Source organism: Schistocerca nitens, chromosome 5, assembly GCF_023898315.1.
Source record: "Schistocerca nitens isolate TAMUIC-IGC-003100 chromosome 5, iqSchNite1.1, whole genome shotgun sequence".
Classification (NCBI taxonomy): Eukaryota; Metazoa; Arthropoda; class Insecta; order Orthoptera; family Acrididae; genus Schistocerca; species Schistocerca nitens.
In genome coordinates, this window is record NC_064618.1 from 504131479 (window position 1) to 504147918 (window position 16440).

The 16440-nt window shown below is 41.1% G+C and overlaps 1 protein-coding gene across 5 annotated transcripts in view; it reads right to left on the reverse strand.

Annotated features, from left to right (window-relative positions):
• Positions 1-544: 544 nt before the first annotated feature.
• The window catches only part of LOC126259508 (cyclic GMP-AMP synthase-like receptor), a 96810-nt gene continuing 80914 nt past the window's right edge, over positions 545-16440 (reverse strand). For 2 of the 5 annotated variants that reach the window (XM_049956359.1, XM_049956361.1), the window contains 4 exons: positions 13866-13994; positions 13587-13773; positions 8953-9042; positions 545-1015 (listed from right to left, as the gene is read on the reverse strand). In XM_049956359.1, the coding sequence (XP_049812316.1) occupies positions 8990-9042; positions 13587-13773; positions 13866-13994 (369 nt within the window). In that variant the 3' untranslated portion in view covers positions 545-1015; positions 8953-8989. The remainder of the gene's footprint in view (positions 1016-8952; positions 9043-13586; positions 13774-13865; positions 13995-16440) is intronic. The other 3 variants (XM_049956358.1, XM_049956360.1, XR_007546525.1) reach the window with 2 other exon arrangements.

Sequence of the window (16440 nt, forward strand, 5' to 3'; positions counted from 1 at the left end):
GATGCCATGCTAAGTACCTTCAGCCATGAATTTCACAGCGGTTTGTAGATTATGTATTGCAGATGGAGGTAGATATGACCTGGCCATACCAAATGTTCTCCATCTTTGGTGGACAACACCCTGTCACCTTGGCAATTACTCAGAACAGCCTGCTGTATCAGCAACATTGCTGGATCATGCAGAAATATTACCAGATATTGCAGCCACATTGCAGCAATGTTGCCAACACTATTGTGGCTAAACACTGCTGTAAAATGTGGTCCGTGAACTCCTTTACAATAGCTAAGTAGGTATAAACACTTTCTTTCTGCAAACACAATAACCATTTGTTGAAAACTAAACAAACAAACATTATTACTTGATTGTATTACTGAAACAACAATACAGTAATACAAAAAAGATTCAATGGTGCCTTCAAATATGTAAAAATGAATTTTAAAACAAAATTATACCTCAAAAATTTTCACAATAAATTATTTATTCAAAAATTCTTACAAAACTTGAGAAAGATGTATACAATATCTCAAAATATTTTTTAAGGTAAATAGGCATCTCTCAAAATTCAATACAACTTTGAGGTTACTTTAACTCTGAGTGCTGCAGCTGAAAAATTTCATAAATACAAGACTTTTTTCTACATTTACAAACATAAATAATAAATTAATTTTGTACTTTTAGGGGTAGTACCAATTTTCATCTGAGTACAGAAAAAAAACTTCTTTATAAAACCATCAAATCCTGAAATGAAAAACATTTTCTTTACTACTATTTTCTGTACAAACTACAATTCACAACAGAATATTTTATAAAGTAAAAAAAGCAAAGTTTCGTACCGTTTGGTTCAGTGACATCTTTCATCTGCCACAACAGATATTCTGTTTATTGTTATGTAACATGATGGAATAAATAAATAAATAAAATGCACATTTCACTTGGTTTTGCAACTAACTTATTTTGGCAAATTATAATAGAAGTCTTCAGAAGCTGTCCACATCAATATTTCAGAATGGAATTCCTGAAACAGATAATAAATATTTCTAACTAAAAATTCTGCAAATTTATCACAAAATAAAGAAATGTGGCTTTCTGGAGTAACTCGTCAACAAATTAAGAGCCTAGAAAGATAATATTTACTATACAAAAAAGTACAGGAAATAATGATGAGACAATGAAAGAGAAAAAATAATTTCTTCCAATTTTTTTTATTGGTAAAACACTACAGCAAGGTTCAACTTTGCTGTGACATTTTCTCCATTCCCAATTTGTGGAGCAGTCTAAATTTGCTATTCTACTAACAAAATACATTTTGCCTCACATTTAAATTTAACCAAGTATATAGAGGAAATTGTAAAAATCATTGAATAATGACCCCCATCTCTCTTTCTCTCCCCCCCCCCCCCCACTTCCTCCAGATCCCCCCCCCCCCACTTCCTCCAGACATTTATCTCATTAGTCCTCAATCAAGCTACATCATCTTTGTCTCCAAAATGATTATAGGTATTATGGGATAATTCTAACAGTCTACAGTGTCAGTTATTTTTATTTTCGTTTACAACCCCTTAAATAAACTTCAGTCTTCTGTGCAAATCTATCAAATTTTTATTCATATATTTTCAGCATTTTTACTTCAGGCATTTTCTCTCAAGTTTGTCTCCAACAGTCTTTATGTCTGTAATCATTTACCAATAACATTTATATTCCCTTTGTATACCTACAGCTACACATTATTCCAGATGGATCCTCTCAATTCACTCGCCCACATAAATTGCAAAGAAACACCAAACCCTCTGGGGGGAGGGGGGACATCCTGTTCCAGAAATTCTGCCTAACAAATGCAATCTACTCCCACACACGCCCCCAAAATTCCTACCCACAAAAGTCCCAAATTCTGAATGCAAATCCTCCTTTGAAAAAGGCCCCAAAGCCTTCAGACTGCATTGATCCCTAGACTCCAACGAAACATGTTCCCTTGGTGTAAGCATCCCTCAACTACCTGCGTTCCCTTCAGAGAATGCTCATAATATGCAGCCCAATCTTTCCTATATCTTCGACTTCTGAACTGGAGCTCTTGTTCTCCAACAACTGGAACAGATTCAAAAATCTCCTCGAAAGCTACCAAATCTTTTGCCTTTCTACTCTCACCTAGGAATGCCATTAACCAATGCCACATATAAAACATCCTTGCTAGTCCCTCTTTAACACCCAGACCTGGCCGCATTAACATTTTCCATCTGTAATAACCCAGAACTCACTTCCAACATCCAACAGAACTCAAAGAAATCCACAACACTGTTGCTAATCTATCCACTACAAACCTTAATCCTGTAGAAGTTTCAGTCATTTCGGAGGTCTCACTGAGAGCCTCAAACCAAAATTCTGGCCAGGCATGAATAATATGTTCCATCACCTTGCAAATGCAGGTGACATGGGGCAGTAGCTAGAAGGAAGGTTTTTGCCCTTGCCGGTCTTAGGTATGGATATGACAGCAGCTTTACAACAGCGTCTGGGAAATGTTGCCTCTGCCCAGATGAGGTTGTACGTGTTAAGCAGAAAGTGCTTGCCCGCGTGCTGCAACATCTGAATCTGGATGGCGTCTGGCCCTGGGGCAGAGGCCCGGGGTGAACTGAGAGCATGATCTAGCTCCCTCACAGTAAAGGCAGCATTGTAGCACTCACGATTCGAAGAAGAGAAGAGTATCGCCCGAGCCTTCTCTGCTTGTTTCCGATGTAGGAAGGCTAGGTGATAGTGGGAAGAATTCAAAACTTCCGCAAAATGGTAGCCCAAGGTGTTGGAGACAGCAATAGAGTCCACAATGACATCGTCTGCTACTGTCAGGCCAGAAATTGGGGAATGGATCTTGGTTCCAGAGAGCCGTCGGAGGTTGGTCCACATAACAGAGGCAGGGGTGAAACTGTTAAAAGAACTAGTGAATGAAATTCAGCTAGCTCTTTTGCTAATCTGAAGAACGCAATGACACTTTGCACGCATCTGTTTTTAATGAATGGAATTTGCCATTGTAAGATGACTGTTAAAAACATGGAGAGCACATCTCCTTGTGCGAATTACGTTGCGGCATGTCTCAGTCCACCAAAGGACTGGGACATGACGTAGTAAAGAGGAAGTGTGAGGAATGAAACATTGTGCAGCAGTAAGGATAAAGTTTGTGAGATATTCCACCTGGTCATCACAACTGGGGAAATCTTGTTCGAAGATTGCCAGGGAGGAGTAAAGCTGCCAGTCAGTCAGCCTTAGTAAGCTGCCATTTGGGTGTGCACGCAGATGGGGTGGGAGTCAGCAAATGGATAGCACACGGGAAATGGTCGCTCGGTGTCAGAAAGAATGGACCAATCAAGATTATGGGTAATCTGGGTGTGCAAAAGGATAGGTCCAAATGGGAATAAGTATGTGAGGAGTTGGAAAGGAAAGTGGGTGCTCCTGTTAAGGCAGAAGAGGTTAAGTTGGTTAAGACGGTCAGTCAAGAGGGCACCTCTCTGACAGGTCCTGTGAGAACCCCAAATGGGATGATGCACATTTAAGTCACTGAGTAGCAAAAATGGGGCAGTAGCTACCCAATAAGCTGAAGAAAGTCTGGTGACATCGAATGACGGAGGGACATAAATGGTATAGAGTGATAAAGTCAAGTGGGGAAGGAAAAGGCGAACTGCAACAGTTTGAAGATGGATAGTCAGCAGATGGGTTGACAATGAATGTCATCCTGTATGAGGAGCGTAACACCCTCATGAGATGGAATGCCGACGTCAGGGGAAAGGTTAAATCGAATCGGTAAGTAATGTGAAAGCTCAAAGTGGTCATGAGAGTGCAATTTCGTTTCGTGAAGGCAGAGTACAAGGGAATGCTGCGATGCTAAAAGCAGCCATAAATCCTCTTTGTGGGACCGAAGGCCGTGAACATTCCACTGGAGGACAGTCATGATGAGGAAGAGATGTAGGGGTGTCAACTAGGTGGCTGCCGAGTGACAGGCGGTGTAGAGTTGCTACTACAGGGCACACAAGCAGGAGGATCGTGCTCCATGAAGTCCACAGAAACATCGGCTTGCTTCCTTGCTTGTGCAGCTGGTCTGTGGAGTCCAACGATGCAAAACGGCTGGTCGTGTGCACCGGCGATACAGAGGCCGGCCAGGCTAAGGTACCACATGGTAACACTGCTGAAGAGGATCTTCGAGTTGGCGAATGAGAAGATCGCTTGTCTTCAGTGGACTTCTTTGAGCCTTTCCGGTTAGTGGAAGACTCGGGTGTTGTTTGGCTGGAGGGAAGGAGGAAGTCTACACGAGAGTGCTCCTTCAACCCTTTCCAGCCAACCGGTTGTGCAGCTGGTGGCTTCGCCCCTTGAGGCGAGAGTTTGAAGGTTTGTTGCACAGCTTGGCTGGGGGACGGCGATGCTATCTTGACACTGGGCGATTTCACAACCTCAGAGCTTAATTTGAGGTTGCATGTCAGCGTGGCCATGTCCTCCATGGAGCGAGGGTAACAAGAACAGACCTACAGGTGCCAGACAGAAGAACACAGGATTTGCGACTAGCCAGTAACTTGCAAGCAACTGGATAAGGCAGTTTTTCCTTCACCCGGATCTCTTGGACAGCCCGCTCATCACGATACATGGGGCAATCCTGAGAGGAGGCAGCATGGCCGCCATTGCAGTTGATACAGCGGGGAGGAGGCAGAAAATCGCCCTCGTGTGCATTCCTACCAGAGATTACACATTTAGATGGGTGTCAACAAGATGTTCTAGTGTGGTTGAAACGATGACATTGGTAGCAGCACTTCGGGTTCGGAATGTATGCTCTATCAAACATGAGGAAAAGAGTGCGGGTGGGCACTAAGGACGAATCTACCTTTTTCATTACACGATGGACGGCAATTACACCCTGTTCAGAGAGGTAAGATTGGATTTCAGCCTCAGTAAGAACATTGAGCAGTGTGGTGTAAATTACACTACAGAAAGAATTCAAAGTTCTATGGGCCTCGAAATGAACAGGGTAGCTGTGGAGAAGTGAGGCAGCAAGCAGTTGCTGTGCTTGAGAATCAGAAGTAGTCTCCAAAAGCAAAGTGCCATTCCATAACTGAGAGCTGTATTTCACAGGGCCAGTAAGTTCAACACCTCTCTGAATAATGAATGAACTGACTGTGACGAAGGACTGACGGTCTTTAGTACGCGAGACCACAAGGAACTGTGGTGCAGCGGAAAGGGTCTTTGAATCATTAGCCTCATTACGTTTATGTTTCATAGACTTTGATTGGGAAGATGACTGACTCATTGTGAGAAAATTCCCCATGATTGCCAGCATCTCCTTCCAACTGGGGGCTCCCTTCACAAGGGGTTGCACCCGCCTTAAGTGATTGTTCACACCTCATGTCACAACTCCCTAACATCTGACAGAGAGACCAATAGGAAACTTGGGAAGGCTGCAGCTCAGGCCACCCCTCCCTAGGCCTGGCCTGTACCGGGGATACATGCGAATCCTACCTGTCGAACCAGGGCTGGGAATTACGCATTAACCAGTCACTTGTTTCATGTCAGACGTGTGAGACGGCCTGCAGGAGTGCACAGGGAGGTAGAAGAAAAAGAGGAACCTCAAATGCTGAAGCGGAGGAACAAGAGTAGGGAAACAAAGAAAGGAGAAGGGAGCAAAAAACAAAGGTGAGACTGTTCTCACGACAGCGACAGATAATGCAGAACATTCCCAATAACATCCCAGACATGTTTCCCTAGGGAGGGGAAAAGAATAGCAAGAGGACAAAAATGCAGCATGGAAGGGGAAAAACACTGCAAAGGCTGGGGGCCCGTGGTAGCCAAGCATGAACCCGTAAAAGAGTGGCGAGCCCACTGGGGAGGGACACTTGTTGTTCCAGCATTGAAATCTGCAGCAATTTGTGGATGGGTTGCACTTCTGTCACATTGAATGATTCTCTTCAGTCTTCACTGGTCCCTTTCTTGCAGGATCTGACAGTGATGTCAGAGATTTGATGTTTTACCGGATTCCTGCTATTCATGGTACACTTGTGAAATGGTCATAAGGAAAAAATCACCGCTTCATCGATACCTCGGAGATACTGTGTCCCATCCCTCATGCAACAGTTATAACACCACATTCTAACTCACTCAAATCTTGATAAGCTGCCATTGTAGCAGCAGTAACTGATCTAACAACTGCGCCAGACATTTGCTGCATTATATAGGCATTGCTGACCACAGTGCTGCATTCTTCCTGTTTACATACACTACTGGTAATTAAAATTGCTACACCATGAAGACGACATGCTACAGATGCGAAATTTAAGCAACAGGAAGAAGATGTTGTGATATGCAAATTATTAGCTTTTCAGAGCATTCAGACAAGGTTGGCGCCTATGGCGACACCTACAATGTGCTGACATGAGGAAAGTTTCCAACCGATTTCTCATACACAAATATTAGTTGACCGGTGTTGCCTGGTGAAACGTTGTTGTGATGCCTCGTGTAAGGAGGAAAAGTGCGTACCATCACATTCCGACTTTGATAAAGGTCGGATTTTAGCCAATCACGATTGCGGTTTATCGTATTGCAACATTGCTGCTAATGTTGGTCGAGATCCAATGACTGTTAGCAGAATATGGAATCAGTGGGTTCAGGAGGGTAATACAGAATGCCGTGCTGGATCCCAAGGGCCTTGTATCACTAGCAGTCGAGATGACAGGCATCTTATCCACATGGCTGTAATGGATCGCGCAGCCACATCTCGATCCCTGAGTCAACAGATGGTGACGTTTTCAAGACAACAACCATCTGCACGAACAGTTTGATGACATTTGCAGCAGCATGGACTATCAGCTCGGAGAACATGGCTGCGGTTATCCTTGACGCTGCACCACAGACAGGAGCGCATACAATGGTGTACTCAACGACGAACCAGGGTGCATGAATGGCAAAACGTCATCTTTTCGGATGAATCCAGGTTCTGTTTACAGCATCATGATGGTCGCATCCGTGTTTGGCGACACCGCAGTGAACGCACTTTGGAAGCGTGTATTCGTCATCCCCATACTGGTGTATCACCCGGCGTGATGGTATGGGTTGCCAATGGTTACACGTCTCCATCACCTCTTGTTCGCACTGACGGCACTTTGAACAGTGGACGTTACATTTCAGATGTGTTACGACCCGTGGCTCTACCCTTCATTTGATCCCTGCGAAACCCTACATTTCAGGAGGATAATGCACGACCGCATGTTGCAGGTCCTGTACGGGCCTTTCTGGATACAGAAAATGTTCGACTGCTACACTGGCCAGCATATTCTCCATATCTCTCACCAATTGAAAATGTCTGGTCAATGGTGGCTGAGCAACTGGCTCGTCATAATACGCCAGTCACTGCTCTTTATGAACTGTGGTATCGTGTTGAAGCTGCATGGGCAGCTGTACCTGTACACACCATCCAAGCTCTGTTTGACTCAATGCCCAGGCCTATCAAGGCCGTTATTACGGCCAGAGGTGGTTGTTTTGGGTACTGGTTTCTCTGGATCTATGCACCCAAATTGTGTGAAAATGTAATCACATGTCAGTTCTAGTATAATATATTTGTCCAATGAATACCCGTTAATCATCTGCATTTCTTCTTGGTGTAGCAATTTTAATGGCCAGTAGTGTATCTCTGTAATTGAATACACATTCCTATACCAGTTTCTTTGGTGCTTCAGTGTATATGTGTTAAGGATGCACCAAAATATATGAATTAAAATAAGGAATAACAAAATTTCAGAATTTAAATACTTGCCAGAAATAATCCCACCAAATCTTCTCAGCAAAAAGACTGAAATAAATAGTGCCAGAAAAATGGAAACAACATGCCACTTAATATGTACAATAAAAAAAATAATCCTTATCTATTAAAACAAAACCGTAGCATTACAACGTGGTGACTAAAACCAGCTGTCTTTATGACTCTCAATGCCTTACCACAAGCACACCTAAATAGATAAATATTATGAATAGGAAAGTTGCTACTCACCATACAGCGGAGATGGAGTTGCAGATGGGCACAACAAAAAAAATAAAGCTTTCCATTTGTGTGTGTGTGTGTGTGTGTGTGTGTGTGTGTGTGTGTGTGTGTGTGTGTGTCCGTTGACAAAGGCCAAAGTTTTATTTGTGACAGTTTTTTAGTAGTGCCTATCTGCAACTCAGCATCTCCACTATATGGGGAGCAGCAACTTTCCTTTTCATAATATTGTTACATTCCATCCTGGATTTTCCATTGTTTGACAAAAAGAAAAATAGTTTGAAAAAGAAAGAAGAATAACTAAAAAAGAGGAGGCAGACAAATTATGAAAACCGGATTAGGAAATCGAAAAGTAACAAGGATGTGAAGGGAAAACTGAGAATATAATCAATACAATGAGAAAGTAAAGTATAACATTTTATGGCTGTACTACTGCATATTCGACCAGACATTTCTTGGATATCCGTTGTGTGCCAGGCAGTGCCCTTACATCATCTGAAAGCAGCTCTTTATCAATAGACTGCTGTGCTGTTTACCGCCAAGCCTCCTGTGGCCGCCACAATGTCCAGGGGCGCAGATTGCAGCAAACGCCAAACAGCGCTGCTGTCATGGGTGGTTTTACTACATGCGAGGACTCTGGCCTCAAAATGGTTCTAAATTAAGTTCAAGTTCAATAAACAATGTTACTTTAAGTGTGTTAATCTATCAGTGCTTTAGTCCACCACTTGGCAGTACACTTCAACAGCCAGTTAAAAAGAATGGGGAAAGATTTACAACAGGAGGGAATAATAAAGATACAGGAAACAGGTATGATTTCAGGGTAAAAGTGCAAACAAAAATTCAATTGTTTCGGGGAGAGGGGGAGAAAAGTATGAAGTCATAAACCAGCTGTTTCATGTGGTCCTGACATGGCCAAATTCAAATAATAATAACAACAACAACAACAATATATTTCTTACCATAGATTTTGTTCCAGGAAACAAGTAAGTTCTTCTATCACGCATACTCCACTATATCTAATGGCAGACTCCGAAATTCCTCATCATTTACTGAAAAATAATCATGCTTTGATTATTATTTGATAACTAAAATACAATTTCATTCAAACTAATTGTTTTTAATACATAATGTTCAAAACAAAAATTGTCTGTAGTCCATTTCTTAAGTTATATTACTTCACATCAATTAAGATCTAAAGATAATGATACAGCAATTATGTTCTCTTAACATCTAGGAAAAAGGGTATCACTTAACAGGAGGCAAGGCAACTAGTCTGGCGTCCAACACATGAAGAATTATTTACAACATCTGACTAGAAACAGACATAACATTATAAATGTCATGTAAAAGAGAAACTGTTGATAAGCTTAACAATGATAATAATCACAGACTAAAAGTTTATCAAGAATGCTAAGCGAGTATTTGTGCTTGCTACAATACAATCGTCAACATATAGCCTAAAAGGCAAAACAAGCACATTTAGTTAAAATGTAAGCTGTAGAAGATTTGTGGTGAAAGTCAAAACCCTGTCATAAATCACGTGTGCCATAACAATCTCATCATACAATTGAAAAGTTACCAAAATTGAGGGAAATGTGTACACTGTTAAGTACCAGAATACCACAAAGAATTTTATCTGACCCATTCTATTTGTGATGGCTGCACGTGTTCCAACAAAACAGACAACACACCAAACATGCGGAGCCAAAGGAAGGGCTGTGATTTGGCAACAACTTGTCTCTACAGTAACTCTGAAATTTCTTACCAAAATTATTATAATCAATTACAGTATTATGTTCATAAAATAAGACAAAGGCAACTACTCACGGATAGTGGACTGATGTGTGGAAAATAATAACATGTAACAGGAAACACTATTCACACCAGCCTTTGACCTCTTACTCTTCTTACAGTAAAAGAACACACATTCACAAACACACAGTCCCATGGCCATGGTGAGACAGAGCTGGTGTCAATAGTTATGGGTAATTTCAGTGCCTCTATTAGGGAAGATACATACTAGTGTAATGCTACCTATTTTAGAGTACTGCTCTGGTGTGTAGAGTCCTTGTCAGGCCAGCCTGAAGAGAGATACCAAAGCAATTCAGAGCCTCACTGCTGTGATTGCAATAGGATGGTATTGTCCATTCAAAAGTGTAACACATATGCATAGAGAAATTAAATGGGAGTTGTCAAAAGAAAGGAAATACTGTTCACATGTTTTGATGTTTACTACGGAAAAATTCTAAGGCCTTCTGTATATATATGGATCCCAATAATAAGGTTAAGATTAGGGGGAATCTGGAGACATAAAGCCATCCATTTTTTCCTCCATTCGTAAGCAATTAAAATATAACAAGAAGTGTTTGATACTGAAATGAGTTGTCCTATGCCACAAAAGTCTAGTGTTTGCATACTGAATCTATAACACAACAAATTACTATTTCAGAATTCTATGCAAGTTCAGAACAGTGGATGTAGTGGAAACAAATGTACTATAAAATGTAAACACATCTAACAAAATTCTTTCATCATGTGTAGTTACCTATCAGGAAGAGCCTGATAAGATAACCTACATTTTCTTCTGAATTACACAAAATTCACTTAATTATCTGTATACTCATGAAAGAGAACAGTGAGGAAATTCTTACATTTTAGTACTATGTAGGCACAATCTCTGGAAATTCATCCTGTGAAAGGTGTCCTAAAATGTGTGATTCAAACTATTTCTAATATTATTCTCCAAAGTCTACCTGTTTTTCACATGTATAATTGTTTCTCGCAAATACCGAACATACACCAAACAGGTGGATATGATGTTGAACGAGACTGAATGCACTGTGAATGGCTGCCTATGACCAACTCCTGTCACAGGACTATATCATTATTGTTGTACCCTGACCTGACATCTGCAGAATGGAGAGAAAGGATAAATAAATTGATCCCCAGACACTCCTAGTTTGGATATAACACACAAAAACCTAGGTTGAGGTCAAGGAGCACACATACACACGACATTAGCAATTCCAATGGCACCTGGAACTTGCCAAAGAGAGCTATGGCAAAATTTGTTAACCGAAAGGTTTGGGGAGAAATCAAAGAGGAACCTGTTGCAGAATATAATTTGCCATATGTGATATCCAGTGTTTTAAACTGACTGACAACAGAAGTGTCATGGCAAACCTAAGGAAGTACTGCTTTACAACTCAATATGAGTTTGACAAGTGTGGTGACCTACAGGACCCACAACATATTTTTGTCTGCAGGTACCTGCCCAATCCTAGCACCACAGGAGATCTATGTGCAGCAAGTGATAAGGCCATCAAAACATCAGAATTCTGGAGGTTGAGGTCCTAACGTAAAAGCAGCAGTGCCTGGTAGAACTTTTGTTATTATTTTGTGTTATCTACATCCTTCACACATAAAATAAATAAATAAAGAAACAATTTATTCCGTTATAATGTGCCATATTGAACAACGAATGCATCACAGTGCTTTGTAATATGAATGTGCAAAAGCACCAAAACTAAACCTGGTAATTCATTCACTGCACAATATGCTCAGAGCAAAAGGTTGGATTGAACTACAGTTATAATGGTTTTGCTAGATAGTATCCTGGATATGAGCACTTACAAGGAGCAAGTCAAGTTGTAACCTCTCGACAAACATGGTTTCTATTTGCCTTTAAGCTTTAGTCCAACTACCAACTTTTCATACACCACTGTTTTCACTGCAATAGAACTCTACTCTTGCTCTCATGTGATATCTATTTAAAAATAAACACGAACAGTCACAACCACAAGTTACTTCTTTTTTTCTATGAGGTTACTGGTTTCAGTCCATTTCAGACCATCTTCAGACCTCACACGATGATGCTAAACAGTGGCTGCGAACGGAGCAGGCACTACGACTCCACAAATGCTAACTTCGTGAAGCCATAGTGCCAGCTCTGTTCACAGCCACCATTTACCACTACGGTGTGAGGTCTGAGGATGGTCTAAAACAGACTGAAGCTGGTAATCTTATAGATAAAAAAGAAGTATACAATGTGATCAAAAGTATCCGGACACCTGGCTGAAAATGACTTACAAGTTGGTGGTGCCCTCCATCGGTAATGTTGGAATTCAATATGGTGTTGGCCCACCCTTAGCCTTGATGACAGCTTCCACTCTCACAGGTAAATGTTCAATCAGGTGCTGGAAGGTTTCTTGGGGAATGGCAGCCCATTCTTCGTATAGTGCTGCACTGAGGAGAGGTATCGATGCAGGCCGGTGAGGCTTGGCACAAAGTTGGCATTCTAAAACATCCCAAAGGTTTTCCATATGATTCAGATCAGGATTCTGTGCTGGCCGGTCTATTATAGTGATGTTATTGTCATGTAACCACACTGCCACAGGCCGTGCATTATGAACAGGTGCTCGATCGTGTTGAAAGATGCAATCGCCATCCCCGAATTGCTCTTCAACACTGGGAAGCAAAAAGGTACTTAAAACATCAATGTAGGCCTGTGCTGTGATAGTGCCGCGCAAAACAACAAGGGGTGCAAGCCCCCTCCATGAAAAACACGACCACACCATAACACCACCACCTCCAAATTTTACTGTTCGCACTACAGACAGGGGCAGATGACGATCACCGGGCATTCGCCATACCCACACCCTGCCATTGGATCGCCACATTGTGTACCGTGACTCATCACTCCACACAACATTCTTCCACTGTTCAATCGTCCAATGTTTATGGTCCTTACACCAAGCAAGGTGTTGTTTGGCATTTACCGACGTGATGTGTCGCTTATGAGCAGTCCTCGACCATGAAATCCAAATTTTCTCACATCCCGCCTAACTGTCATAATACTTGCAGTGGATCCTGGTGCGGTTTAGAATTCCTGTGTGATGGTCTGGATAGATGTCTGCCTATTACACATTACGATCCTTTTCAACTGTCTGTGGTCTCTTGTCAGTCAACGATGAGGTTGGCCTTTACGCTGCATGTGTCCCTTCAAGTCTCCACTTCACTATGACACCAAAAACAGTGGGCATAGGGATGTTTAGGAGTGCGGAAATCTCACGTACAGACGTATGACACAAGTGACGTCTAATCACCTGACCATGTTCAAAGTCTGTGAGTTCTGCAGAGTGTCCCATTCTGCTCTCTCATGATGTCTAATGACTACTGAGGTTGCCAATATTGAGTACCTGGCATTAGGTGGCACCACAATGCACCTAATATGAAAACGTATGTTTTTGGGGGGGTGTTCAGATACTTTTGATCACATAATGTATCTTGCAGTTGTGACTGTTCACGTTCATTTTTAAGTAATAAAAAGACCACTGTTCTCCAAGATAAATGTTCTCACAAATTACTGATATCTATTTGCTTTTAGATTAATAACAGTCATTCAACTTTATTGTTTTCAGCGACTTAATACATTGGCTCAATAGTTTCAGAAACAACTGAATATGAATCACAGAATGAAATACAAAAATTCCACATATTTCACCGAATCTACTATGCTAAAAGTATGAAAATCCTTTTCAGTTTATAATCAGGACTACAATTAATATATTAATTCTTCAAAATAAATACTAACAGATATTACGTGCAAGTACTAATGGATCCATCTCAATATGTTTCTGTATGTCTTCAACAACATTTTTTATTCTTCCATAACAATGCCTCACTGCTTCCCTGTGATATCCTTCAAGAAGATTGTAGTTTTCATCCCAAAAGTAATTAATGCTTCCTAATCCTAGCTGATGTTTGAGTACTACCAGCATCTGAAAATTATTTAAAATTTTTTGTAAGAAAATTTCGTAAATGACAAGCAGTGGAATCAATAAAATAATGCCATATGGAAAAACAAACTTACATGCACAAAGAGGCTTACTAAAGAGTTGCGGAAAAACCTGTCGTCTTCCTGCTCTGAAATCACCTTCATTACCAGGGTCTTCAAATAATAACTGGCAAGCATTGGCATATCCAATGTGTCTCTCAATTTCTAAAAAGAAAAGAAAATAATCAGATATGAAAAACCTACTTTTAATCATTTTCATGTGAGCCATGATATTAACTACAAGGCATCTTGTCCCCCCCCCCCCCCCCCCACCCACAGGCCCTGCAGTTCCCCCAAAGAGGAGATGCAAGATAGGGTTTTATGTCCCATCGATGACAAGATCATTAGTGGTGAAACACATGCTTGGAGAGGGGGCGATGATCTTTGGTTTGTGTGTGTTCACGACAAAGACACATCTCGAATTGAGTCTCTCTCTGTTGTGGACAGAAAGAAATCTAAAATCATTGGTGTTTGTTTCTTTTTAGCTGTCAATCCAACATATCAACTGAAACACCTCTACTGTGTTTACATCTGGAATGTGTTACAAACTAATTTTCACAGCGAAATGCAAATTTGAAGTGAAGATGAATTTGCCAGTTTCGCTGCAAGATTGGCGATGAACGTAAATAAGATATTAATAATTGTAAAAGCTAGGTTACTTTTCTTTACTTTAGTAAGTGACTTTTGGCAATGCTCAGAATTTTGCCTCCTGAAAGCAAGTACTGTCCAGCCATTTCTGTCCTGTGTAATTTGCAATTTTCTCAAGTGATTTTTCCTTAAGATCCCAATATGAAATGAACTGATAGTATAAATTTTGTCCTCTAAAACACATATGGTGTTCTTTTTTCCCTGGAAGTATGAATTTCATTTATAAATGCTGATGAAGGGTGTTATCTAAAACACAAAATCATAATTAAGTTCCTACACTTAACAGTTCAGATACAAAGTGTGTGGCACAAATGGGTTAATACTAATACTTTATTTACACTTTAAGTCCAATAACAACATTCAACTTTGCTTCTTACAAAACAGCAAGACACAGTTTAAGTTTTACAATAAAGTAACATAGCCACCAGTCATTGTTAATGTTATTTATTAGGAGCAAATTAATGGTTTCAAATCAAAGGCTCATCCTCTGGTAGCTATTCAATTTAAAATTACATTGTGCTCTAGTCGTTGTTAGACCCAGTTTACAGCTTTTAAAAGCATTAATAACAATTAGCCTACATTTTCACATAGCCACGATCTCGACAACATGTAGAGAGGTTATCACGAACTGCGAATGTGAATTAATTTGGGAGTAATTAAGCATCAAAGCTGAGTTCTGTTCTGATCCACCTTCAATGGGTAAACATCAAATCTCATAAAAGGGTAATCAGATGCTTTTATACACTGAGGTGACAAAAGTAATGGGATACCTCCTAATATTGCGTCCGACATGCTTTTGCCCAGCATAGTGAAGTAACTCAACGTGGAATGGGCTCGTCAAGTAGTTGGAAGTACCTTGCAGAATTACGGAGCCTTGCTGCCTCTACAGGCATCCATAATTGCAAAAATGTTGCAGATTTTATGCACGAACTGAACTCTTGATTATGTTTAGTAAAGGTTGAATGGGATTCATGTCTGGTGATCTGGGTGGCCAAATCATTCCCTCGAAATGTCCATAATGTTCTTCAAACCAGTCACAAACAACTGTGGCCCATTGGCGTAGTGCACTATTATCCTTAAAAATTCCATTGCTATTTGTGGACATGAAAACCACGAATGGCTGCAAATTGTCTCCAAGCAGCCAAACAATCATTTCCAGTCAATGATCAGCTTAGTTGGACCAGAGAAGCCAGTTCATTCCATGCAAACACAGCCCATACAATTATGCAGCCTTCACCAGCATGCACAGTGCCTTGTTGATGACTAAGTCCATGGCTTCGTCTACTGCACACTCGAACCCTACCATCAGCCCTTACCAGCTGAAATCAGGACTCATATGACCAGTCCATTGTTTTCCAGTCATCTAGGGTACAACCAATATGCCCAAGAGCCCAGAAGAGGCGCTGCAGGTGATGTCACGCTGACAGCAAAGACACTCGCAACGATCATCTGCTGCCAGAGCCCATTAATGCCAAATTTTGCCATACTGTCATGGACAGATATGTTCATTGTACATCCCACATTGATTTCTGCAATTATTTCATGTAGTGTTGCTTATCTGTTAGCACTGACAACTCTACACAAATGCTGCTGCTCTCGATCGTTAAGTGAAGGGTGTCAGCCACTGCATTGCCCATGGTGAGAGACAATGCCTGAAATCTGGTATTCTTGGCATATGGATCTTGGTATATTGAATTCCCTAATGACTTCCAAAAGGGAATGTCCCATGCACCTGGCTCCAACTACCACTCCATGTTAGAAGTCCATTAACTCCCATTGCGCAGCCATAATCTTGTCGGAAGCCTTTTCACATGAATCACCTGAGAACAAATGACAGCTCCGCCAATGCACTTGTTTTTTATACCTGTGTACGAGGTACTATCACAATCTGATATGTGCTTATCACTGTCCCATGAATTTTGTCATCTCAGTGGACACTACCTGGGTCAGGAGCTGTAGTGGT